We start from the raw sequence: 27,670 nt of genomic DNA on the forward strand, positions 1-27,670 counted from the left end.
TACTTGTTTAATGAAATGTATGTGTACACAAATGTGTACTATAATGCGCAAATATTTCACTATCTACAAATATGTATTTGTGATGTGTAAATTCATATCCACAAAAATACAAAGTGACTTCTACACACAAAACAGTTTTTGTTCATTTGCAGATTGCTTTCTGTCAGTTTGCGGGTCATGTTAAATTTGTAACTTCCTTTTTACACATTTGTGGAATTTTGTCCGATGTGTACTGCAGAGATCTGTAAAAAAAAATATACACAAATATCTCACTACCCAAAACATGTATTTTTACATGTATTTTTACATGTTTTGGGTCAATCATCTCCACAAAAATAAAGTGCAATTTGCAAAAACAGTATGTATGAGTTACTCTGTACACACATATTTTAATTTCACATACAAAGTGTTATTTATGCATTTGTGGATCTATTTTTACACACAAAACAGTTTTTGCACATTTGCGCATAATTTCCTGTCAATTTGCAGGTCATGTTACATCTGTGACTTCCTTTGTACGCATTTGTGGAATTTTGTCCACAGCGTAATTAAAATTAATTAAAATTAAAATATGTTTGTACTGAGTAACTTGTTCATATTTGCAAATTGCACTTTATTTTTGTGGATATAATTTTACACAACACAAATGTAAAAATACATGTTTTAGGTAGTGAGATATTTGTGTATTTTTTTTTACAGATCTCTGCAGTACACATTGGACAAAATTCCACAAATCTGTAAAAAGGAAGTTACAAATGTAACATGACCCACAAACTGACAGAAAGCAATCTGCAAATGTGAAAAAACTGTTTTGTGTGTAGAAGTCACTCTGTATTTTTGTGGGTATGATTTTACACATCACAAATGTGAAAATACGTATCGATAGATAGTGAAATATTCGCGCATCATAGTACACATTTGTGGATTGTTTTCTTTGGGTTACAAATATTAAAGTCTAATAAAATCTTCCATATATGAACATCTAATGAATGACGGCATGTTTACTACATATGTGTGTTTTGTTTATAAATGTCATGCAGGGGTTATGCCCACTTCATAGATTGCAGGAATGTTTTTGTAGTAGTACAATATCGGTAGTACAATATCAGGGGCTTGTCATGATACATCCTTGTCACAGTGCTTTATACTACATGTCACATGCACCCCATTCACACACTGATGACAGTGGCTACCATGCAAGGAGCCAGCTGCTCATCAGAATCAGAAACTCACAGTCACACACATTCACAGGAGCAAGCAATTTGGGGTTAAGTATCTTCAAGATGCAGACACAGCTGCCCCATGTGGCCCATGTCCTCACACAGTATCAGAAGGTGCAGGAGCGCTAGGTCTTTAACAACCACCAGCTCCGTGATGTCGTCATGGAGGAGTGGAAGAGGACTCCAGTGGCAACCTGTGAAGCTCTGGTGAACTCCATGCCCAAGAGGGTTAAGGCAGTGCTCAAAAATAATAAATATTGACACTTTGGGCCCAATTTGGACATTTTCACTTAGGGGTGTCCTCAATTTTGTTGCCAGCGGTTTAGACATTAATGGCTGTGTGATGTGTTATTTTGAGGGGACAGCAAATTTACACTGTTATTACTGTAAACTCACTACTTTAAATTGTAGCAAAGTATCATTTCTTCAGTGTAGTCACATGAAAAGATATAATCAGATATTTACATTTACATTTCTATGAGGGGTGTCCTCACTTTTGTGAGATACTGTTGTGTGTGTGTGTGTGTATGTGTATGTATGTATGTATGTATGTATGTATATATATATATATATATATATATAATATATCAAAACAGGGTTTGATTTTATGTGAATCTTAAGGATCATAACTTTAAGCATACAGTATTTTTATTTCACTCATTTCATGTCATTTTTTCTGGTTGAACTTACTTCGGTGCTGCTACTTAACCAGACCAAAGTGACTGACTCTCAACACTTGAACATCTTGTGATCTTGTGTTTCAGAAACCCACCATTCAAAATGTACAGCAGAAGTAGTAGTTGTTGTAGTTGTGACTGAAAGATGCTTCAACAAATGTTTTTTTTTATTGATTTTGTTAAAATAAGGAAAGTAAGCCACTGTATTGCACATGCATACAATGAAACCACAGACCACAATACATGGCATATTTCTTTAAACAATAAAACACCATCTTGCTGCAACAACACAGATAAAGACACTTTTACTTTAAAAATCAATATATTTGATTACAGCACATTTAAAACACAACAAACCAGCAGCTCTCCAGGGCTAAATAATGACGGAATTAGAGACACACACACACACACTCACCCACACACACTAGCATGTCCAAAGGAGTTACTACTGCTTATGCTACTGTCAGCCAATCCACACACTGTCATTTTCCAAAATGAGAACACCATAGTCAATAAGTCATTTCAAGCGAAATGAGTGAGCTCTGTTAACATTTTAGAAATAGAATAATTAAATATTATCTAAATATACTCTACTGTTCCTAGTAGCTATCGGAAACTTCATAAACCATAAAGAATTGAATTGCATTTCCCTCTTTTGGATGTACTCTCCCTCCTGATAGCTAACTCCCTGTAAGCAATGCATGTGCATGCCCACACATACATACACACACATCCAGACATATATTAACACAGTGGAATAAAGATTTTAAAATTACATCAATTAAACTACCAATAAACACAATAAGATTACATAGAAAATGTTTCAACTTGGAACATAATAATTAATTTATCACCAAATTACGCACCCCAGCGTTATATAGCAAAGAACTAAAAAAAAAAATTAAAAACTTATCAGTGATAGGCATGACATGGACTTCCCAAAATTTGTCCTGCCATCTATAGCACATAAATCCAAAGGACAGTGGTTGGACATATTATGGAACTGATGTGAGTTGAGGCAAGCAAGAGATGTTTGTAGATGAAGAGCTTGTCAAAGAAATTCCATGTTCCATGCAACAATCTGTCATCTCTTCAGTATAATGATACAGTTTTGTGAGAGAAGATGCAGTTACTAACCTTCTAATGTGAACTTTAAAGCTCCACTATTTTTTCTTCTTTCAGTAATGGATCAGATGATAATGATTGAAGGAGCGATTTGGCATATTTGATATTGTTTTGTAGCCTGGCATCGCTAGACTAATTCGCAAAAGTTCATTTTTGATTTCCAAGGGGCGTTATCAACAGGTGCAGAACAAAATACCAATGGATGCAATTGGATAGACCTATAACCATTCAGTGCAATGAAATGTTATCATAGCGCTGAGTGAAACATGCAAGTTGGGGCAGTGCTTGGTCCGTTTTCAAGCAGAACAAAAATTTGAAAAACAGACTCCTCAAGCTGAACAGTACACAAAAAATTGTCTTGATTCATATTTGATCAGCACTGCCTAGTTTGACAGTTTGATTTGAGTTACATGAGCCTCGTGTGTTGTGCACTGGACGGACCTGCAGACTGGTCCAGACCTACAACCAATCAAAGCAGCGAAACATGTGACTTTTTAAATCTGGACCCCATGACGCTCCTCTGTCAGTCATCGTATCAAACTGCCCCCTATTAGATAAACGGTTGGATCCACTTCAGGTGGAAATCTGTCTGAATGGGAGGGGGGCACAAACGTATCTGACATAGCAAATGAGACTGTTTCGGTTTACTAACTGCACTCCTCTTTCAAAAGAACCCAACGGCAGACAGAAAAAGTTAGCAACTAGGTGCAAACATCACATCACATCACATCACATCACATCACAGCAGCTAAGAAACTTTACAGGATGATAATATGCTGTGATTTGATATATGTAACATGTTGTTACGCTTCCCCTAAGTGGCACAAAAATTATTTAATGTAGCTTCAATAAGGCTGCAAATGTTTTACATGATTTATTTTCATTAAACATTAGCACTGCTACATACACATTTTTGAAAAAGCTAAAATATCCTGGAAATTCTGCTTACTCTGTGGCAACAAAGAAATCTCTGGAAGCATACAAACACAAATAAATGTTGTGTACTAATTATGTCAAAAATCCAACAAGATCCAACAGGATCAACATAGGCATGCAGTGCATTTTAGAAATACAAACAAGTAAAACAGTCCCATTGTAGCTTACACATCACTTACAGCACTTCACATAATCATTTGCAGTCACTATAATTAAAGACAAAGGATCAAAACAAATACATGTGGGCCATATTTAGATGCAGTATGTTCTTCCAGCTTTTAATATGTAAAGTTAGATTCTTTAAATTTTCCTTAATCTTCCCTTGGAAATATATTTTATAGCTTCAGAGTGCATGTTTGCCAACCAGATTTTTAAAATATTCTTTAACTAATATATCCTTAAACTAAAATATTTACACTCACTTTAATTGCAGGAATTAAAGATAATACCAGGGAGCTAATATCACTCAACACAGTGTATACAATTAACATGTGTGTGCTAAGGTATTAGCATGAGAATCTGCTGGGAAATATGATGACTGGTGTTCTCATCAGTTAAAGGGTGAGCTGACTTATGGGACAGGTTTATGGAGGAAAACAATTGCCATAGATTTGAATTTATAAGTAACTGAATACTTCACTGTAAAATTTAATCACTACTCAATACCACTTTATTTAGAAAATATATATCATATAAAGAAAAATATTTCAGAGCTAAAAGTAATTTCACATTTACATATTCAGCTGTTTAAATCAGATTCATGGCCATTATTTTCTTCTATACAAGTTCCCCAGAATCTGGTATACTCCGCGACAAAATACTGCTACAAAACAACAACGATTGTAGTTTTAAAACTTTTCTCACAAAAACAAATAGCGTCTGTGTATTAAAAGAAGTCACTACAACTAACAATAAATATGACACACTTCAAGTAACAGTAAACATTTTAGAAAATAGCCACTAAGATTGATATTTTATCCATGTCCAGTACATAAACGTACATGTTTAACCTGGTTTTGCGAATTTTTATTTTCAAAAACAATTGCTGTAACATATTACTTTTTTAACATGTATAGAAATGTATGTATAAATGTAAAGAGGACGCTCCCAGTGTCTCTCGTGCCCATTTTAGAATGGGAGACATGTTAAGCTAAGAAAATCTGCTGAAACAGGCTACACGTGAGCTGGATTTCTGTGCTGGACCAACAGAGATGAAATCCACTTCAACCTTTTCAAATGATATCTGCTGTATAATGCATGCAGGCTTTAGACAACAAAAGTATTTTTCATGGATTGGTTTCTGGCTCATAGCTTTAAAACCTAATGTGCAGCACATGTAATTGACCACCTCTCTGTAAAGGTACTTCCAAATAAACCTCTGTCTTGAGTTGAGGCTTTTATCCTTACCAAATGACTGATAATAAGTGCTACAGTATAGCACCTAGCTAAGGTCAGTGGCAGAGGAGCACACATTAATGTAGAACTCTTGAGGACTGCAGGCAGAGAAGGGTTTCTATAGCTCACCATCTTAGACCTAGTATCACTTTGTAGTTGCACATATTAGATGTCTTTGGTATGTTTTAAGCTGGCTGGCTCACTCATAAGATTACATAATTGGCCAATATTTAATATTTTTTAGAATATGTGTAAATACTGCATTTACACATCACAGGTGTGTCAATATAAACAACAAGACACCAGTCAGTGTCTCCATGCTTTCTACACCAGTTAAAGCTGACCATGCATTAACATCTAATCGCCTTTTATTTCTTTCTTCGCCAGCAAGAGGTCAAAGATGTAATGGTTATGTTGATAATTTGATATTATTTAAAGCACATTTTATTTTATCTATATTTTGTATTTTAAAGTCCCAAACCAAAAATGTCAGGATAGGATTCTCAGAGCACTTCAGTGTCCGATCACTAAATGTCAAATATACAGTGTATACAGTGGATCACACAATTTCCACCCCTCCCAGACCTTTAACACTGTTTTGTGAACTACAAAATCTAAACTGAATTGTCTTGATCCTTTGCTCAAGTCTGTTTGATTTTGTGCTTGCTGTTGTGCAAGAGATACAGACCACGTGTTTCTTTTAAAGCTGTTACTATGACTTTTTTTAAAAACAGCTGACTGGAGGATGCATGACATATTAGAAAACATGACCACAGTCAAATAATTAGTGCTTTCATCAGTGATGCAATATAAAAAGATCCTTGTCTGACCTTTTCATACACAAAAGTATGTCACATCCAAATAACTGAACTTCATTACATCACTAGGTGAAACAGAATCTAGGAATTCATTTATGGTCTTGGTTCATTATGAGAACCAGTTTTTTAGAGGGTAAAAGTGTAGAATAATAATAGTTTATAAATTAATTAGAGTTAAAAAGAAAACTTTCATTTAAAACTAACATTTTGACATGGAATTTTGATAAGATTTTGTGGCCAAAGAAATGCTTCTATACCACAGTGTGAATTATGCCGTTTACTCATCATCTCTTTCATCTCTTTTTATGTGACCTCAGTAGTCAAGGCAAAAGCTACCGCTTTTGAATCATGAAATAAATGCTGGTCAAAAGTTTCTTTTCTCTTGTGTCAAGTAGTTTCTGCCCATGAGTAATCCACAGCTGTTTTGTCACCGGATAGAAAAAGCTCAGTTGAATAGTTATTCAACCACACACCTACAATATGGTGATACGGACATATTTACACGTTTTCTTGCTGATCGTTTGTTGTTTGTCTGTGTCCAAAATTCACTGTGGTATTATTTGTAGGCCAATCCATCTCCTCATCACCAGTTGGATCCACACCAAAGCTGAAAGTATCTGAGCTTATGTTGATGGGATGGTCTGCGTTCTTGTCATTAACTGTTGCTGTCTCCTGATGACTGCTTCCATTCTGCTTTGTAGTCATATCAGTGGCAGTACTCAGGATGGCTCTCCCTGCCTTTTCATCGGTTCCATTGTTATTGGCCTGTGAGGCTGGGGGGTCTCGGACAGTGCTGAAGCCAGACTGGACCGCCGACAGCGTCCTCTGATTTATCTCTGGCCGCTGGCAACGGTAAAGCCCGCGGAATGCTGAGCGAAACTTCTGAGACATGACATTGTATATCACAGGATTTATAGCGCTGTTAGCATAGATGCATGTCCGACAAAACAGGAGGAACCAGGCATCCAGATAGGGTGTTGCTACGAAAGAGTTGATCAAAACTAAAGTCCGGTAGGGCATCCACAGTAAAGCGAATAGGATCACCACTACTGCCAGCATCTTAGTCACCTGCAGGGAAGAAGCAGAGACATTCAATTCATTGAAACTCAAAGCAGCTATGATTAGTTTTTAGGGGAATAAAGCCTCAAAGTCAATGATAGGCAAATAGCAGTCTGTGGATCAAATGTGGCCCTCCAGCAAATAAAATAATACTAATACTAAATTCATAATTTACATCAAAACTTTTACGTGATTTTTCATAGATGTACTGTAGATAAATAATGGATAATGAACAACATAATAATGAACATGACCTTATAACCTTGATTACTGACCCCATGTGAAGAAAGGCATACATACAGTGGCCACTTTGTCTTTGTTTAAATGAAGTCTAATAAACTTATCAGATCAATAACACATATAAATAATATAATTCACTTCCTTAACATGAAAAAGTACCTGTGAATCGATCATAACAAATGTGTGTCTCACAAACACAAATAGGTGGCAGTTTAAAATAAATGGCATACGAATGACGATGAAGTTGATGATGACGTTTTTAAGGCACCCACAACAACCACAAAGTAGCCTTGGCTTGAATTGAATTTGATTTGTTGCTCAAATGAAAATTGAGTTGATTTGTCTTGAACTGAATTTGAGTTAATACTAGTGACGTGATAGGGCTTGAGGAGGCTTAAAGTTTTGAACCCAGTCTCGAGCCTCCGTCAAGCTATCTGAGGTACCTCCAGATTCCCCTAAATAATGCAGCACGTACACGTAGTTTAATCGGCCCACTGCTGTACCTTGACAGGACATTGTCGTCTGAAATGAGTGATGAACATGATCACAAAGTCAGAATCTCCCCAATGCCAACCACCCATCAGGAATTCATGGTGATGAGCGCTAGAGAGGTGAGTCAAGAGATCAGAAGGTGGCCAAAGTCAAAATTGAGGTGACAACTAGGAAGAAGTGAAGAGCAGAGAAAGCTGCTGTGTAGGCAGAGCTCCATCACAATGGATTTGGATCGTTTCCAAACCCCCACATCCCCAAAGGAAAGGCGAAGTGACACCTAGTCTGGGGGGAAATAAGAGCAGCAGTGGAGGAGGAAAGGACCTGCAGAACATTGATGATGAGCTAACAGGGAGCACGGATCAGATGGAAGACCGCCATGGAGTGGAAAGCGACCTGGGCTGAGCTGTGCCCGACTGGATCAAGTTCCTTGTCCAGACGGTCTAGGAACCCTTGAGCGCATCCTTAGCTGCTGCACCAAGGCACTGAGAGAGTGGTGGGGCCAGGTCTTGAAGACCATCCAAGAATCCATCAGTGCTGGAGTTAAGTGGGCCAAGAAGACTCGCCATTCAAAAAAGCCATCGCCTTTGTCAGAGCCGGGGAATAGCCAAGACCTCCTGTGAGAACAACAGCAGGAATACTGGTCTCTGCAAGACAGACAGCTGATGGTGGACTATAAGAGGCAACTCAAGTTCCCGCAGCACATTGTAACCAGCACCTTAAGACCAGAAATGCTTCTAGGGTTTAATTTCACAAAGCCAGTCATACTCCTGGAGTTGACAGTACCCTGGGAGGATCACCTGGAAGTGACATTTGAGAGGAAGTTCCCCAAATATCTGGTCTGGTCAGAGAATGTTAGCAAGGTGGCTAGAGAGCAAAATTCTCGCCAATAGAGGTTGGAGGCAGTGGCTTTGCAGCCTGATCTCTATTCAGAGCTCATAGCTCGCTGGGCACAGAGGGCAAAAAGAGGAGAAGAGGCACCCGCAGGCTAATTGTTACCCCATTAGTCCATAACTTCCCACCCAGTGCCTATGTACTGTATGTACTGATACATACTGTACTGCTACACTATTGTAAAAAAGATTACACTCTAACTCATGAGTAACATGCTGTACACTGCAGGCTGTAATCTGAAGCATTTTTTTACATAACCTGTAGCCCCGTATACAAAAGTACTTGCTCAACACTCGGTTACTACTTGTAGGTATTAAGAGAGGATAAACATTGAATGGTTAATTATAATCATATATCAGGGCCGCCAACTCTCCTGCATTGGCTATGAAACTCAGGATTCTAATGAATACATTATGCTGCAATCCTGCTTCATGCATTATTAATTGACAGTATACCGTAAAACATTGATTTATAGCCCGGGCTTTTATTTGCTAAAATCACTGAACTGACTCTGCCTATATTTGGGACAGGCCTTTAATTCCTCTTGCTCAAGACTGCCCAGTGTTGGGCATAATAATAATATTACTTTTCCCAGTAACTAAGTAGTGTAACTAATTACTTTTCTAAAACGGTAATATTATTACAAGTTATTAAGGCAAGTAACGTAAATCCACGATTGTGCGACAGCTCAGCTGGACTGGACTTTGTTGTCCATGTCCGCTGATAGCCAAACACTAAAGGAAGAATGGACTGTGACAGTGAGTGGATGTTTGAGCTTAGATTATTTTGTTAGGAACCTTTCCTGCGTTTCCACCAAAATAACCTTTTAGGATCTGAGGAACCTTTCCTGCAATTTGACTGAAGAAATGTAGTTCCAGTTTTGAGTCCTGGGTTGCAGTTCCTGCTCTTTGAAATCTTTTTTTTATTATTATTAAGGAGTTTGCAGCACTGAACTTTGTTGTTTTGTTTGACACTAGCAGCACTTTCCACAAACCCACAACAGCAGGTTGAAAAGACCTTGGTTGAAACAAAGGCGAGGTTCATGAGTTCCTCAAAATCATTGGGAAGGTGAAAACAACCAAAATGCTTACATCTGCCGCCTCCTCAGCTATGATGCTGACACACAAATCTGCTTTATGCAGAAAACAATGAATTGTTTAAAATAAATAAATTATTACTTTTTTCCCCTTGGCCTGTATGGTCTTTCAGAGATTTTCCATCAAGGCAGAAATATAATTCTAGGAGGGAGAAAAACTTTTTAAAATTAAAAGGGTCAAATCTGCAACAAATCACAAAATGCGTCGTTAGCAGCTTCAGCTAAAAAATATAATTGGTCAAGGACAAGCACGTCACACAGATCCAGAAGAATTCACTAGAAGTGACATCAAAAAATATATTTATTACAGCAACTTGAATCAACATTATGACATGTCCAGGCAATGTCCAGGTAAACACAGCAACTGCCAGCTTTAACACGCTGTCACACCACACTTCCATTTTATTACTCATTGAAAAACTAATTTACGAGTTCAGGAGTTAGTGATAACGTCATTAATTTGACTGATAGTTCTAACTATTTAACCCTCCTGACATCTAAACAGCCATGCAAATGAGAGCTCAGCTGAAACAAATCATTTAGCTTAGTCAACGTCCAGCAGACAGGCTGGACTGGCCATCATCTAATGAATACATTATGCTGCAATCCTGCTTCATGCATTATTAATTGACAGTATACCGTAAAACATTGATTTATAGCCCGGGCTTTTATTTGCTAAAATCACTGAACTGACTCTGCCTATATTTGGGACAGGCCTTTAATTCCTCTTGCTCAAGACTGCCCAGTGTTGGGCATAATAATAATATTACTTTTCCCAGTAACTAAGTAGTGTAACTAATTACTTTTCTAAAATGGTAATATTATTACAAGTTATTAAGGCAAGTAACATAAATCCACGACTGTGCGACAGCTCAGCTGGACCGGACTTTGTTGTTCATGTCCGCTGATAGCTTAACACTAAAGGAAGAATGGAGAATGAGAGAGAGAGGCGTTCTTTCCACAGCTGTAAGCAGCTGCTGCCATTATTGTGTCACAGTCTAAGATGCAAAGAACATTGTCGTCTATTGTAAACTGTGCGACCAGCAAAATACTTTCAATCACGAACATTTCTACATCTGATTTATTGAAGCATCTGCTGAAGCAGCACAGCAACATGAAACTTACAGAAAGAAACTCACTGATGCTTGGACTCGTTGGGAGAGAGTGGCGTTAACGTAACATTTTGTAACTACTGAATACTGCTCTTATAAACAGACTAGCACAAGTGTGCTTATGCTGCGGTCAAAGCCCTTTCTGACATGACCAACATTAATGAGCTAAGCAAGGGAAGCTGGTGAGGCACATACTAACATATTTCATACACTTCCATCACAAAAAATAAATTAAAAAAATTACATGAGGGATGTGGGGGCCTGTGGGCCAGTAGAGCTTTATGTCTAGCAAGGCCCCAGGTTTCATGCTCAGAATCTTCTGGGGGAGGACGCCCCAGACCCCCCTATCAAATATTTCATCCATAAATTTTTTTTAACTGAATTAAAATTAATTAAGCTAGTTTATCACTCAGTGAAAAGGTGCCATATGCACATTTAAAAAGCCTTTAGGCGACTTCAGGCATGCCTGCATCTATGTAGACTCAGCTGGGATTAAATTAAATGAGAAAAGAGATTAGAGGTTTTATACATCCAAAGAACTGCTATAAAAATCAGACCAGATGTTTAATGGAGACCTGCGTTTATTTATCAAAATGTGTTCCCACACCAGGCCAGGAAACGGGGTAGGTGGCAGCTCAGCTTCAGAAGTTAAAAAAAAAGAAGAAAAAAACTGTAATAGCTTGCAGTTTTTTTCAATTGCTAAGATGCAGTGGTCAAAACTGAAGTCACTTTTTCAAAAGTGTTCACACAGTCTGCATTACCAACATGCAAATTGGTCAAAAAAGTTAATCTCACCTCAAAAAATTACTCAAACCACCCAACACTTCATACATGTGGCCCAAGGAACGTTAACCTGAGGGAGCGTTTCCATGTTTCCATTTCTTATTTTGTGATTGTTTCCGTTATGGTTGGCAGTGCTGTGAAATACTCGTTTTTTTTTTTTTTTTACAGTGCATACAGTGAAAGTGTTACTGTGAAACCTGTCCCAATCCAAACCCTTGCAATGTATAATAACTCTGTACTGCAGCCTTGTGCATTTTCATTTGCATCCAAACCGTAATCATAATTTACAAATATAAACAGTTTTGCAAATGTTAAAGATGATTCTAGAAATGTACCAAAGACACATATTTTCACTTTACTAACTGTTCTATAGTATATGTAACAAGAATGAATCAGAAATGCAGACATTTCCTTCAATATCCTTTTTTCCCTACACCACTACATTCAGTAATTTACTTGTGAAAAGCATGACATTTCAGTGCTGCAATACAGTTTTTGTCAGTTGTTTACGCAGTAAAAATGGTACCTGAGACACAATGACCACAACCTGTAATTCATGTACAGTACCAACCCCTTGAACCAATTCTGCTAGAATATAATTCATTCAATACATTTTCTGCTTTACACTCAGCTTGCAGATTTACAGTAAAACCATATTCAAAACACTACACACATTTCTCTAAGCAAACAGACGTTTGCCATCTTTTCAGTTTTGGACACAGTGTGTTAGCATCTGAAAAATATGCTGCAGATATACAGTGTTTTGCAGGTGGTGAAGTAGTAATGAGAAAAGAGTTCATGGATTTTGGAGAAAGAGATCATTGCATTTTGTTTGAAAGCAAAGAAAAATGATTCACAGTTTGGTCCACATCCACTTCTGTTTCGCTGACTGGGTGAAGAGTTTTGACAATGTGACTTCAGATTTTACCAATGCAGGTTAGAAATTGAAGAAAAACTGTAATTTAGCTGCCAAGGTGGCAGAAGATTGCCTCATTAGTCTTTATCAGTAAATATGTGGGAAAGCACCTCAGACATAATCAATGAGAAAAATGTGACAAATCCAAACTAAATAGGACTCTTTCTCTCTCTTCTATTTCTAGGCTGGCTTTCTAGTTTAATCAAATCTAGTTAGTTTCTTATTCAAAATGATTTTTTTTATGTTTTTTCATTTATTTTTCATTTTTCATACAATGTTGTAGCTACCTGCCTACCCTCCAGATTCCTATTTTTCAATGCCCCTTTCCCCACATTTCAGCAACAAAATGACTCCATGAATTCAATGAATATCTTTTTGCCAACAATTAAAACAAAATTCTGGGTAAAGACCCCCGCATACCCTGGTTATGTTTGGTCTCCTGATTTAGACTATGATGTCTGGAGGTGGGCAAGTTTATTCATCATTGACATGATTATTGACTTGGCTTTTCGTCTATAAATGCTTTAAAATTGTGAAGATGGCTGCTGAACAAGATTTTTGGAGGTTGAGGAGTGAGGTCCCCGAACCCTGCAGGGGGAAATGTCACAAAGGCCTACTCATAAAATATAGCTGCCAGAGAAAAGCAATTTGGCCGTGCGATGGATTGGCGACCTGTCCAGGGTGTACCCCGCCTTTCGCCTGATGTCAGCTGGGATTGGCTCCAGCCCCCCGCGACCCTGTACGCAGGATACAGTTGATGATGGATGGATGGAAAAACATTTTGACTGCTTTCAGGAGTTTGACAGGAGAGTGTGAATATGTACACAAAGGTTATTTCAGTATTTCATGTTTCACTTTTATAAGGTAAAAAGCTGTCGTGTGGAGGGGCAGAGTGACTCAGCGGTGTCTCAGAAATATGTGTGTGTGTGTGTGTGTGTGTGTGTGTGTGTGTGTACAACACCCTCAGCATGCCTTGACCTTCCTCCTCAGCCCGCCCCACCGCAGCTTGGTGACCATGGTAACGGCTCAGACATTTCTGAACCCCTGCAAGACAGGGGGTGGGGTGGGGGTGGGGGGTGGGTGTAGCCAAGCCTGTAAGACTCAAGTGATTAGTCTTATCAGTTGCCAGTAATGCAACAAATCTAGCCCCTCCCAACCTCTAGCCCCCCCAATCATCCATACCATTTAAAAGTTCTCAATCTACCTTCACTGTGCCGTAACAATTCGGCTGCCTTTCGCTCAGCTGACAAATGTTTTCCAAACAACAGCAGGGGAAAAAATGGCAAAACAAAGTGTGGCAGGTTGATACCAGGTATCATGCACATACCTCCTCTCAGCAAAAATGCTTTTTGAGATAAGGGTCTGTGTCTATGCCTTAAGCTGCGAGCCAGTGACATCAGCAGGTAGATAAAAAAGGAAAAACTCTGAACAACAAAGCGTTTAATTGAACATGAAGGAGGCAGGGAGGAGAGCTTTCTAATTATCTTTGCACTACCATAATGAGACAGAAAGCATTGGGGTGACATTTTGAATATGCATATTATGACTGTAATTATGTGGCAGCAGGGTACTTGACTGCAGCATTACAAACAAATCCCATTTTTTGCTGATGGCAGCATCCTCCCACATTGAATCCAGTCATGGATTCAGTCATGGATTGAATTCGCATTCAGCCTCTGATGCTATCGACTCTCCCGGGGCAACAGTGACCAAGCTTCCACATTGCTCTTCCTCTACATGCACTTAAGGAGATCACAGACATAAAGAAACTCTCAGAGATTAAAACTATACAGCAATCTCACATCACACCGTATTAATCTCCAATCATAAAAGTGTCATTCTTTGGCATACACAAGTTTATCAAACTCTTATCAGATTGATTTGGCTTATCAAACGATGAATGAAAGAGCATGAAGTGCCTATTGAAGAACTGAGAGTAAAATCATCTGCGGTATTAAGCACACTTCAATGTAAATCCCAAATCACATTATGCAAATCCTCAGCTCCTAGATGGAGCCCCTTGAACACACGAGATTAGGATCTTCTTTCTACTCTCGCGTGATAGTTCAGTGTCACTGTGTTGCAGTGCAGAGACCGAGTCACAGTGACACCAAAATAACCAATGCTAGAGGTTACATGGGAAGGTAAAGCCTCAGGACACATTAAATGGAAGGATTATTGTTTAATCTGTTAGTGACTTCTAGAAAAGGCAGACGCAGTTCTTAGTTACATCCACAGCCATTCATTTTCTACAGCGACATTGTTCGATGACTTTTACAAGCCTGTACAAACAAATGTATTTAATTAAACTATTGGGGAAAAAATAGTAATACGTAAGTAAGGTCTCACTCACAGTTACCTGACTATTTAGTTCCTTTCAGCTCTACAGAGCGTTTTAGCATCGTCCGCTTGTTGTTTTGGTTTTGGGGACTACAAACTGTCTGTATGGTCAACAATCACTACTCTCATCAACCTCATTTCCAGGATCTGTTTTAGCAGAAAAACACACTGAAAAGCCCACTGTACTCTACTTGCCCAGTCCCAAACAGCAAATAGACAAAGTAAGACCATGCTGGTGAATATGGTGAAGCATTTAGCAGCAAAAGAGCCATATATTTTTCAAGAGTTGGTGTACACAAAAATCAATAGGAGAGTCATTATTGGATTTGCATCCATCAGGTGGACAGAAGCACGACACCAAATGAATGTATTCATTGCTCTGTGTTTGCTGCATGTGTAAATAAACAACTTTTTGCAACAACCTTAACAGGTTTATAGGGTGATAATAGGTCATTTCCGCTGCTCCCAAGTGGCCAAAAACTACAATTAATATTAACCCTTAATATTTCAGGTATATTTTTAACATATAGTTATTATAATACAGATCTCAAAGTTCAATTCAAAATCCTGTGTCAGTCACTGGGAGCAGCAAACACTCCTTGAGCGTCTCCTTTGTCAAAAATGCACCAGAAGAAAGGACTCTCCTAGATTTCTTACAAACAGACCCTGGGCTTCCTCAATACCCAATACTCAATGAGTGTCTAGCCTATAATTGGTAACTGTCCTGTCAGTGCTGCTGGGGAAAGGAACGCCCACTGTGTGGGAACCAGACAAACTCGCGTCCTGTCTTGTGTGCACACCAAATTACACATTTTATCAGCCTCTGTCCAGGTTTACAAAAGAACGAACATGATGGAAGAGATTTCAGAAAGAATGTTTTGCAGCCTGGGCTGTGTGTTTACTGTGTACTGCGTGGGCCTCAAGGTTCTTCTTCCTGCCTTTCATCAGTGCCAGGGTCCCTGAGCAACCCACAGCAGTTTGGATTGATGTGATGGTTTTAACTTCAGCTCTATACATCATTAGACCAGCATTCATGTGGATACCTCAGTCACTCAGGAGGAAGAAAAGCACGGGGAAACTATTTCTCACAGATAACATAACATTGAATGAAGTATGTGACAACTTTCTGTAATTGTGTTTTTTCAATGTGTAGATTTGACCTTTCTGTGGTGGATCTGTGGTGTGATGATGCAGCCTTGCATAGTTAAGCAATGTGGTTCCTTGACAAAATAAACTATTTTCAGAGATTCTCTCAAAAATGTATGGTAATAATGTCAGAGAATATTCAGGTTCTTGTAGATTTGGGACTTTCTTCCCATAAAATGTACCTCTTTTCTTTATTGGATTATTACCTCTCTTCCCTGGCTCTGTATTTTTTAAACCTACATTGACCCTAATGTGCTGTTGTACCTTTACATCTCAGTCATATTGCAAAGAAAAGAAGAGTCCATAAGACAAAATAGAGAATTAAAACAAAAACACTGTAAAGTTACTTACAAATGTACTCCAAGCGCTGCCAACAAGCCCTCCTGGCTTTGTTGGCCAATTCAATTGTTTGATTTGGCCACTAATGTTTCTTTACACTCCTCATACATTAACATTGTGCATTCTTCTGTGGAAAATATGAAGCATGAGCCATTATGAAAAAACTGCCTGAGTTGCCAGACACAACCCTTTTATGCAAACTTGCACAAAGTCCAGTCGACAATGAATCAACTAACATCTTATTTATCGTCGTAGTAAGCAGTCAGAATTTGTCAACCCTTGATAACAGAGTTCAATCTGAGTAGGTGAAATCCCCTTTGTAGTACAGGCCTCTGTGGGAGACTCAATGGACTGACAAAACATGTGAAGGTGTAGCGGGGCTTAAGTACTTTAATCATAGGCTTTAATTCAATTCTCTACAACATACAGAGTGTGGTCGCATATACGCAGAGATAAACACTCTATAGCATATTACTTTGGCACAGTCTGAATCTGCAAAAAATAATTCATAACAGCAAAAACACTAACAGAGTGGAGGATCATTTTGTTGGCATTCCACCTGACATTCTATTGGCAGGAAGATTTTGACAGCGTTATTTTAAAAAACAATCCGAGAGCAGAGCAAAAGTTTGAGAACAGAGTTTCATGAGCGCACACAAACAGCATGAGCGCCAGAAGAACGGCTAAAGCTGGAGCGCAGGAGATCTGTGCAAGCAACAAGCAAGAAGCAGAGCAAATCTAAGCTCAAGTAGGGGCCATTTGAGTGTAAGGGCAGGGTATTAAGGGAAAGCGATACAAAATCTGAACATAAAATCAATAAATTATGCTCTCAAATTGAAAGACCACGCTCTTGAATAAAGATAGGAAATGAATCCCATTAGATGTCAGATATATAATATATATATATATAATATAATATAATTCTCAAAGCAGCCACAAAATGCACCTCTAACTTCAGACACGCTGGGTGCTTGAGCACCTGCCCTTTTGCCCTTTGATGCCCAAAGTACCCTATTTTCAGTGCAAAATGTCCTTTTATTTATTTATTTTTCAATTTGTAAAGGCCCTTTTGTGAAGGCCTGCCCAATCAAACTATTAGTAAAATGAATGAATAATAATTTTGCAGTAAATAAAATGACCCACATGATGACCTTTCACCTGATGACCTCATCCGTGACGAGCCCTCCCGCTCAGACACCGTTAGTGATTCAGCAGCTCTGCCTACAGGACACCTTCGCTTCCACCGAAAGGGGTTTGCCGCAATGTGCTTGTTGTGGGTTTTTGGATAAATTTTACAAGAAAGACGCAAAGAGAGCAGCACAGTTGTTGATATTGCTGTGTGTCGCCTCTACGCGCAGATGAACAAAGGTGGTCTGTTCACTTCGTTCTTGCTGTTTGAGGGAGAAAAGTTTCACGAGCGTTGAGAGGTGTGGTCTTTTTTATGTAATTTAACTAAAAACTTTTCACTTGAACTACGATTATTACGGTAACTTAATAAAAAAATGTCAGTGTCAATGAAGCATATTCATGACATCAAAGTAAAGAGTGAAGATGAAAGGACTCTATTAGATTTCAGAAAAAGGTATGAAATGTTAGGCTAAGGCTAATGCTAGTTTATTTATTTATATTTATTTATATTTATGATTAGACATATAGTCAATAAAAATCCAAATATATCACAGATTCACAATGCAATATATAAAATCATTATCACAATATTGCATACTGTGGACACACAAGCAAACAACACAGACACACACAACTCTGTCCATAAATTTGTTTGTCTCATTCTTACCCCTGCCATGGCCACCCTCATCCTTTCCCCTGTTAATGTTTCCTTCTCAGGTTAAACCCACACTTTTTTGAATCTGGCATCTTATTTCCTCTACCTGCAGCTCTTGGTGTGCAGCAGTCTCTGTGAGCGTTTCCCTCTTATTTTATCATTGCAGTCAGCCTTGGCAGCAGCTGCAGCACTACAGCAGGTAAGTCACTCAGCCAGTTTCAAACACTCAACAATCTTTATATCTTGTCATGGTCACATAATTGTTTAATCAGCTAATATATATGCTATGTTTGTTTTAATATCTCTAGTCACAGTTCACCTCCAGTAGTATCAGCAGCAGCAGCAACAACATCCCCTGCAACCCCTCAACAGCAGCTGTCCCCTGTAAGTTATGTCAGCCCACAGTGTTTTAAAGTAAGAGCTGGTAATATGCACACATCTGGCGCAAAGTTTTCCCCTTTCTGTGCTAGTGAGCCTAATTTCAAAAAAAGTCCAATAGCAGCACTAATACCCACACACAGTGATATCAATGCGTCTTCAGGTGGTGGTATCTGAAGCGCATTTATAAGGGGTTCGACACAGAGAATTTCCAGTGATCATGGTAAATGTGTTTGTAGCCAGGCAAAGCAAAAACATGTCACAGTAGTGGTGGAAGTACAAAGTAGTAAAAGTAAAGATACCACATGAAAAATGTTAATTCAATTATAGATATTTTCTATATATTAATGTTTTCAGCTACAGTGGGTACGGAAAGTATTCAGACCCCTTTAAATTTTTCACTCTTTGTTTCATTGCAGCCATTTTCCAAAAATCAAAAAAGTTCATTTTATTTCTCAGTAATGTACACTCAGCACCCCATCTTGACAGAAAAAAACAGAAATGTAGAAATTTTTGCAAATTTATTAAAAAAGAAAAACTGAAATATCACATGATCATAAGTATTCAGACCCTTTGCTCAGTATTTAGTAGAAGCACCCTTTTGATCTAATACAGCCATGAGTCATTTTGGGAAAGATGCAACAAGTTTTTCACATCTGGATTTGGGTATCCTCTGCCATTCCTCCTTGCAGATCCTCTCCAGTTCTGTCAGGTTGGATGGTAAACGTTGGTGGACAGCCATTTTCAGGTCTCTCCAGAGATGCTCAATTGGGTTTAAGTCAGGGCTCTGGCTGGGCCATTCAAGAACAGCCACGGAGTTGTTGTGAAGCCACTCCTTCGTTATTTTAGCGGTGTGCTTAGGGTCATTGTCTTGTTGGAAGGTAAACCTTCGGCCCAGTCTGAGGTCCAGAGCACTCTGGAAAAGGTTTTGTCCAGGATATCCCTGTACTTGGCCGCATTGATCTTTCCCTCGATTGCAACCGGTCGTCCTGTCCCTGCAGCTGAAAAACACCCCCACAGCATGATGCTGCCACCGCCATGCTTCACTGTTGAGACTGTATTGGACAGGTGATGAGCAGTGCCTGGTGTTCTCCACACATACCGCTTAGAATTAAGGCCAAAAAGTTCTATCTTGGTCTCATCAGACCAGAGGATCTTATTTATCACCATCTTGGAGTCCTTCAGGTGTTTTTTAGCAAACTCCATGCGGGCTTTCATGTGTCTTGCACTGAGGAGAGGCTTCCGTCGGGCCACTCTGCCATAAAGCCCCGACTGGTGGATTGCTGCAGTGATGGTTGACTTACTACAACTTTCTCCCATCTCCCGACTGCATCTCTGGAGCTCAGCCACAGTGACCTTTGGGTTCTTCTTTACCTCTCTCACCAAGGCTCTTCTCCCCCGATAGCTCAGTTTGGCCGGACGGCCAGCTCTAGGAAGGGTTCTGGTCGTCCCAAACGTCTTCCATTTGAGGATTATGGAGGCCACTGTGCTCTTAGGAACCTTAAGTGCAGCAGAAATTTTTTGTAACCTTGGCCAGATCTGTGCCTTGCCACAATTCTGTCTCTGAGCTCTTCAGGCAGTTCCTTTGACCTCATGATTCTCATTTGCTCTGACATGCACTGTGAGCTGTAAGGTCTTATATAGACAGGTGTGTGGCTTTCCTAATCAAGTCCAATCAGTATAATCAAACACAGCTGGACTCAAATGAAGGCGTAGAACCATCTCAAGGATGATCAGAAGAAATAGACAGCACCTGAGTTAAATATGAGTGTCACGGCAAAGGGTCTGAATACTTATGGCCATGTGATATTTCAGTTTTTCTTTTTTAATAAATTTGCAAAAATTTCTACATTTCTGTTTTTTTCTGTCAAGATGGGGTGCTGAGTGTACATTACTGAGAAATAAAATGAACTTTTTTGATTTTTGGAAAATGGCTGCAATGAAACAAAGAGTGAAAAATTTAAAGGGGTCTGAATACTTTCCGTACCCACTGTATGTCAGGCTCATTCAAACGGACTCTTTCAATACATTTTCAAATATAAAATACTAGGTATAAAATGAATTCCCTGCTTCCCATCTTGTATAAGTCCAGAGTTGTAATTGAACCATGACTGAGAGGCAGATAATCACTGTCTTGTTTTAGAATGATGTGCGCCTATGAGGAGTGCCCTCACATCTGTGTCTGGACTGGTCCCACAGATGTTTCTTGCTGGAATTTCACACGCAACACGGTTCGATTATTTCACTTTAACATTGTTCAGTCACAGTCTGACAAGCAACCAAGACACAAACAGCTGGGTAAGCAGGACAGACAAAGAGAGACGCACTGCAGATACATACGTACATACATGCACATACATATGTACATACTCACTTGCACTCACTGTTTCTCATTTGTTCCTGAATTTCTTTGGATCGCAGCATGATGTCCAGCTTTTGAGGATATTTTGGTCTACTTCACTTGTCAGGCTTGTCAGGCAGGTCCTATTTAAGTGATTTCTAGATTGAGAACACATGTGGCAGTAATCCTACATGGGGGCCATGTAGGTTTGGATTTTCCTCCCCTTAATATTTTTGTTTACTTGTGTTCCTTGTCTAATATTTCAATTTGTTTGATGATCTGAAACATTTCAATGTGACAAACACACCACTGTATATATATACTTAACCTCACGTAAATATACAAACTAACCTTGCGCATACATAAATACTCACCTTGTGCATACAAACATACTTACAAATGACAGTATGTATGTGCATGACAGTATGTATGTATAGCAAGTGTGTATTTACACATGTGTAAACAAAGTATTCAATTTTGGCCTAGGCGGCTTCTCATACATAAACACTTGCTTTCATCTTTCACATGAGAGTGAGGCAGGGCTTTCCAGCTTTGCGGGAGTGACTTGATTACCATCACTGCATATGCCGGTGTCGCATCAGCTGGGCGAAGTTGATTCTCGCCGAGTCGGCTTTATCAGTTTTACATTGGTTTTTCAATGCTGCTCCACTCAGGTGCGCTGCATGCTTTTCAGAAACGTAACGAAGTGAAAGTAAATAGTTGCAACAACTAAAAATACTCAAGTAAAGTACAAATAACTAAAAAAAATACTTAGGAACAGTAACAGTATATTTGTACTTTGTTACTTTCCACCACTGCATCACAGTACATCATGTGCACATAGATGGCACAGAATACCTGGCATAGTACAATACCTGCTATTCACCACAAGTAAATGAAACTGTAACAAGTAGAGACCATACACTGTAACAGTCCAGCAGAGAGCAGAGTAAACAGCTCTCCATGCGCCCAGATGCTTGATGGGGAGCGACAGTTACAGCATCCCAAATAACAATCACTCTGACAAAACACTCCATACAGAGTGAGTCATAGAATAAAGAGAGACATCCTGCAGATAGAAACGTATGAAAGAGCAACGGGAGTTAATAGATCGCTAGAATCATTGTAATTATAATACATTCTCTTTTTTAACATTTTAAGATTTGAGTGGAAAGTCAACGTCAGAGTGATCCAGGAAAAACGCAAATGCATAGTTGACTTTTATTAAATAACATTGAGTCATTCTTGTGGCTGCATCTGAGAGTCTGTCTGATCTCTCTCCAGGAATTCTGTGTTGGGCACAGCCCTGCTGATTAAACACTCAGAGGGTTTCAGCTGCATTTAGACAATCTGACAAGCTCTTCATGTGAAGCATGCTGAGGTACAAGGCTTTACAGTAATCCTATCTGGGTGAAGTTGAAAGAAATCTCATTTCTTGTTGTTCAAATGTATGAATATGTGAATATATTTATGCAAAAATGACAAAACCTTTGATATTCAGAGACAGAAACTTTTATTGCTTATGTTGTGAACAAAAATTCCTGTACTTTGGCTTTTCAAATTCCATACTACTTTTGAAAGAACAAAATGGGGAGACAAAACTAGTCCCTTCTGGAGTAAAAATAACTTAGTCGCTTATGACCCAAAAGCCTAAGAGAATGGATTCTACATTCAAGAGCACAGAGACAAAGCAGCACTACAGAGCAATACCATTCAATCTGGGAGAGACAAGGTTTTCTCAGTAAAAGGCTCTTTGACTGCTCACCCTGAGGAAAAATAGCCATTACTGCCACGATTGCCCTCAGGGCCACGCAACAGCCAGGACAGAGAGCCGACAAGAGGCCACTTTTCTGAGGCAACGGATAGCTGGCACATCATCACCACGCTCTTAAAAGGGAATCATGGCCTTTATATTCCCAGTAGATCACACACACAGCCAAAGACGAGACCGGGTCAAATGTGACTAAAGCTATCGCAAAGCAATTACTTGATAGATAAGACAAGATGTAACAACAAGGAAGGAGAGCGCAGAAGTGGTTCATGGGAAAGGGGGTAAATGTGAGATTAGGCACACACCTGTTTCCTGGAGGAGAGCGTGCTCTTTGGCCGGCCCTGGCGACCCCCTTTCCTGCTTCAGACACTTCCCGGCAGCTCCAACGCAGTGTAGTGGCGCTGGTGTCTGGATGGTTGGGCAGGGGGCTGAGGGGACACAGGCTGCATATTAGAACATTGAGTGGTTGGTTGGTTTGGTTTCTTGGTTAAATTAACTCGTTAGGATGTGGTTGGATTTAACACGTGCTGTAGGGTTTTTTATAGATCTCAAAATCCCACAGAAAGGCTCAGTTGATATGAGTTTTGAATGGCAATAAAAAACCTTTGGATTCATATTTAATTAAATTCATATTTTATGTCAGTACTGAATATATTTGAACATCTATTTGAATATATATTTCATCCTTTCTTTATCAGGAGCTTTGTCCCCTAAAATACAAATATTCATTGTTTTTTCACCAGAATTGAATCCTGTCAGGATGGAGGATCTTCCTAAACAACGTATTGCAGCACCACCACTACAACAGAAAATCAATCATACTGCACAAAATCCATTACTTGGATTTCTGCCTGAACCAATTTTAAATAAAGTCTTTTGATTTTGGCCCAACATGTGACGTAAGCCATAAGTGTATTTTCCTGCCTGGTTTTGTGTCAAAATTCAGAGAGTTGTTGCCCATCAACAATCTTAATATTGATTTTAATAAAATAGTCTGTATTGGATGTGTGGACGCATATACTAATAAGGAGAGTCCATTCACGCAAGTGCATTTGTGATGATAAGAAGTAATACATTGTTTGGACTCTTGGCGCAGAAGAAACAAACTGCAAACACAGCCTTGAACTATTATCACAATGTTGCAATGGAGAATGTGTTAACAAACAGTTGCCTATTTACACATCCAGCAACAACATTAGCATTGAGTTGTGTCTGTGTCCCCCTGATGAATATGAATCTAATATTCACTCTTTTAGCTCTGTTTTGGTCTCCACGAACTCCTGAGAAAATGAACAGGCTATCTAGCTGCTAAATGCTCCTCTATGTTCACCAGCTACTTACTAAATCTGCTGTTAGGTGCTGAGCAGTTAGTGTATGGTGTGTTTATGAGAGATTTCCACTGACAATAACTGGAAACAAAGCTGACGAGAGCAGTGAGAATAAACCAAAATAATAAGATGAAAGATCCAAAATAAATGCTAAAGCTGAGGGGAACTGCAGAGTTGGTTATAGTTCTCTGTCCCTTTCACATTACACTTTATCACTGGACACATTATTAATATAAAATTACGAATTAGTTTAACAAAATAATTACCAAAACCCAAAACAATGTCATTAACCTGTATCTAAGGTGCAGATAACCTTAAAGCACAATGTAATGATGAATAAACTGATCTTCATGTGTAAAATTGGTGGACTGACACCTATTAAAAGTAATTTAAAAAAATGAAACCATATTTATCGATCTGGATTGAAAGATCTTTACAGTACCTGAGGTAGAGGATCCGTGCTATCAGGCCATACAGCACGATGGCGAGGAGCAGCGGGATGACGTAGAAAATGGCAAAGTCAATGAGGTAGATGGGCAGATAGAGCTCCCGTTTCACTTTGTAGCCACACTGCACATGTCCGTCCTGGCTAACCTGAATGTTACACAGTTATCGTAGAGGTGCTGTAATAAAACAGGCTAGTGTCTCACAGATTGGCTCTGGGCTGAGATACACATAATAATCTTTCCCATCTCAACATAATAATGCTACTCTGAGATATTGCAAAGAGCTCTTAAAAAGCTTTTCACATTCCCCTGCAGTTTACTCCTCTGTTCATGACTCTGCTACTACTACTGAAACACTATGCAGTCCTGTGAAGGGTACTGTTTTTATTTTCGTAAATATATTTATATTCATATGTACAAAAACACTTATTTGGATTCTTCACTTTCATTCTATGTATTTTACTTTATTGTGGCCATGGTACACAAATATTTATCCTATGCCTTATATTTCAATCAATAATTGAAGGTCACTCTGCTGTAGCCCCCATCCAGTTGAATCAGTGACACACAAAACGTAATGCACAAAATATTTCTCTAACCTGAATGTCCACCAGGAAAAACCACAGCATGCAGTAGATACAGGTGAAGATCCAAACCCCTGCAATGATCCGCTTGGCCCGGGACACTGTACACACTGTCTGAGCCTTCATTGGATGGCAGATGGCTATGTACCTGCATACGAAGAGGAAATGGAGGGTTCAAACACAAGTAACTCACAATGGCTGTATATTTTAACTGACAACAATGTGTTGGTAAATAGATACCACTGAGCTATTCATGTATTCCCCTGCACTGTGACACTGGATAATGGCACCTTTTCTCTAGCTTAACGTCAATTTGGGACTCATTTTATGCATGCTGTATGTAAAGCATTTTGTTAGATATTCATATATTCATCCATGCATTTGGCATGAAAGCTGAAAATATAGGGAAAGACTGTTGGTCAGATTATTAATATGGTTATATTATGTTTTGTTTTACCTTGTGCTGCTGCTCCGTTAATCTGATTGCATTCAGTTTAGACTTTTGTAAAGTGAATACAGAAATGTTACTAAATCCGACCGTGCTGGATTGCTGTCGTGGCTTTCATGTATAAGCGCAACATGTTAAATTGCAATCAGATTAACATAAAGGGGTGCATGTCTGAAAGTAGCTGTAGAGGACAAACTTATATCCTTCCATCTTAAATCATGAACAGAAAATGCACGTGAGATTTTTATAAAACATCAAATTAATAGTGTGCAAGAATATAAAAGACCATACAAGTGTTGTTGCACTTACACTTTCTATTACTGTCAACCAAGTTAAATTACACTGTTTACACTTTTTGGACTGACTTGTAAACCTTTCATGAAGCCATTGTTTTCCATTTATTTCCATACAGTCTTTAAACTTGCTTAGAGGTAGTTTTGTTAGAATAGACCTATGACAGACTTTTCAAATCAATTGTCAGTTATAGCTGCATTACCTTATATAATATAATAATATATAATACAATAATATAACTGTGACACTGTAAAAGCACTTTGAGTGGTCAAAAAGACTATACAAATACGGAGCATTTACATTTACACTAATACAGACAGCACTCATGTTGTGTGTGATGTATTGCCTAAGCTTTTCAAAGTATCTCCAAGTTTAATTATATGACTTAAGGTGGTAAAACACACTACAGTATGCTTTGGGAAATGTTTACAAGTATAGTGTAGCGTATGCTGTATACAAGTAAAGCGATTGGGGATTTGGAGATTGGCAGGTGCAACTGAGATATTGGTCTTGATTTCTGCTTCCGCCTTATAACAGTGGAGGTGAATGGAATTGGATTTTGATTCTTCGGTCGAAAGTAGTTCCAATTAAAACAGTGGATTCTAAGGATTATCCAGAGTAACTGGGACACAGTGTTTTGGTTGTTGATTTTTTTGGTTGCATTTACTGTTAATTTTTGATCTCATATATTTGTACTTTCTACCCAGAAGGATAAAATGTTTTCCCAAATGTGACAACCCTATGGTTTGGTTAGATTTGGGAACAGAAACTACATGCTTGAGGTTAGGGAAACATTAAGGTTTAGGTTAAAATTACTATTTTGTTAAAGTTAGGGTACTGAGAACAGTTAGTCTGTTCTTTGTTCGTCCTCACCTCTCCACTGTGAAGGCGGTGATGGAGCAAGAGGAAACGTTGATGCCTAGGTACTGAAGGTAGGTGATCCCCAGGCAGCCAGCATGGCCAAAAACCCATGTGCCTATGAGACTGTCCAACACGTTGGGCAGCCCCGCTGCCACCAGCACCGTCAGGTCGGCTATAGCCAAGCTGACTAGGTAACAGTTGGTTGGTGTCTTCATGTGGCGAGTGGTGAATACCACGAGGACCACCATAATGTTGCCCACGATGCCAATGCTGCACACCAGCAGGACCAGAAACACGGACACTGTCTTGAACTCCAATGACTCCGAGATGGCGACACTAGGACTCAGAGAGATGTTGGTTGGGGTGTCGATTCTGGAGCTCACGTTGTCGTTCATATCTGCTAACAGCTGGCCTTTTTCTTCCCCAAGTATTTGTTAATCAAAGGTTACGTTCATTTGAGTAAAGCTAAGTAATGAGGGGCACGACTCTGAAATGTGGTCATGTTTTTTCTTCTTCATTTAGAGCACAAGCTCTCTTTTAAAGCCAGTCCAATTAAAAGTAGCATATGGCATTGACTATTGTGAAGCTTTATGGTCTCACAGATTTGATTGAGTTCTTACTACAGAGGAAGCAACTGCTGTGAATTTGCTTGCTATAAGTCTTTGATCACTGAGAAGGGGAACTAAGCACTATCCTTGTTTTCTTGTCTTTGATATTTCCTTCCTTAGCCATTCACCTTCACCGTCTGACCCTCACTGTCTTCCTTTTAAATAATGTATAAAGTGAAAAAGAATAACACGTTGAATGTAATTATCCCAGGACTTCCAAACACCACTCTGGCTCCCATTGGG

General features: G+C 39.0%; 1 protein-coding gene across 1 annotated transcript; it reads right to left on the minus strand.

Annotated features, from left to right (window-relative positions):
- Window positions 1-2,869: 2,869 nt before the first annotated feature.
- trhr2 (thyrotropin releasing hormone receptor 2) lies at window positions 2,870-27,670 on the minus strand. Its single transcript, XM_038705006.1, is given in 6 exon segments — window positions 2,870-7,239; window positions 23,164-23,216; window positions 23,219-23,286; window positions 24,629-24,780; window positions 25,232-25,364; window positions 26,832-27,670. Coding segments are annotated over 6 exon segments (1,359 nt in total). The 5' UTR covers window positions 27,215-27,670; the 3' UTR covers window positions 2,870-6,669.

This window comes from Micropterus salmoides, unplaced genomic scaffold (assembly GCF_014851395.1).
Source record: "Micropterus salmoides isolate LMB-PRFRI ecotype aquatic unplaced genomic scaffold, ASM1485139v1 Ms_hic_scaffold_8, whole genome shotgun sequence".
In the NCBI taxonomy this organism is placed as follows: Eukaryota; Metazoa; Chordata; class Actinopteri; order Centrarchiformes; family Centrarchidae; genus Micropterus; species Micropterus salmoides.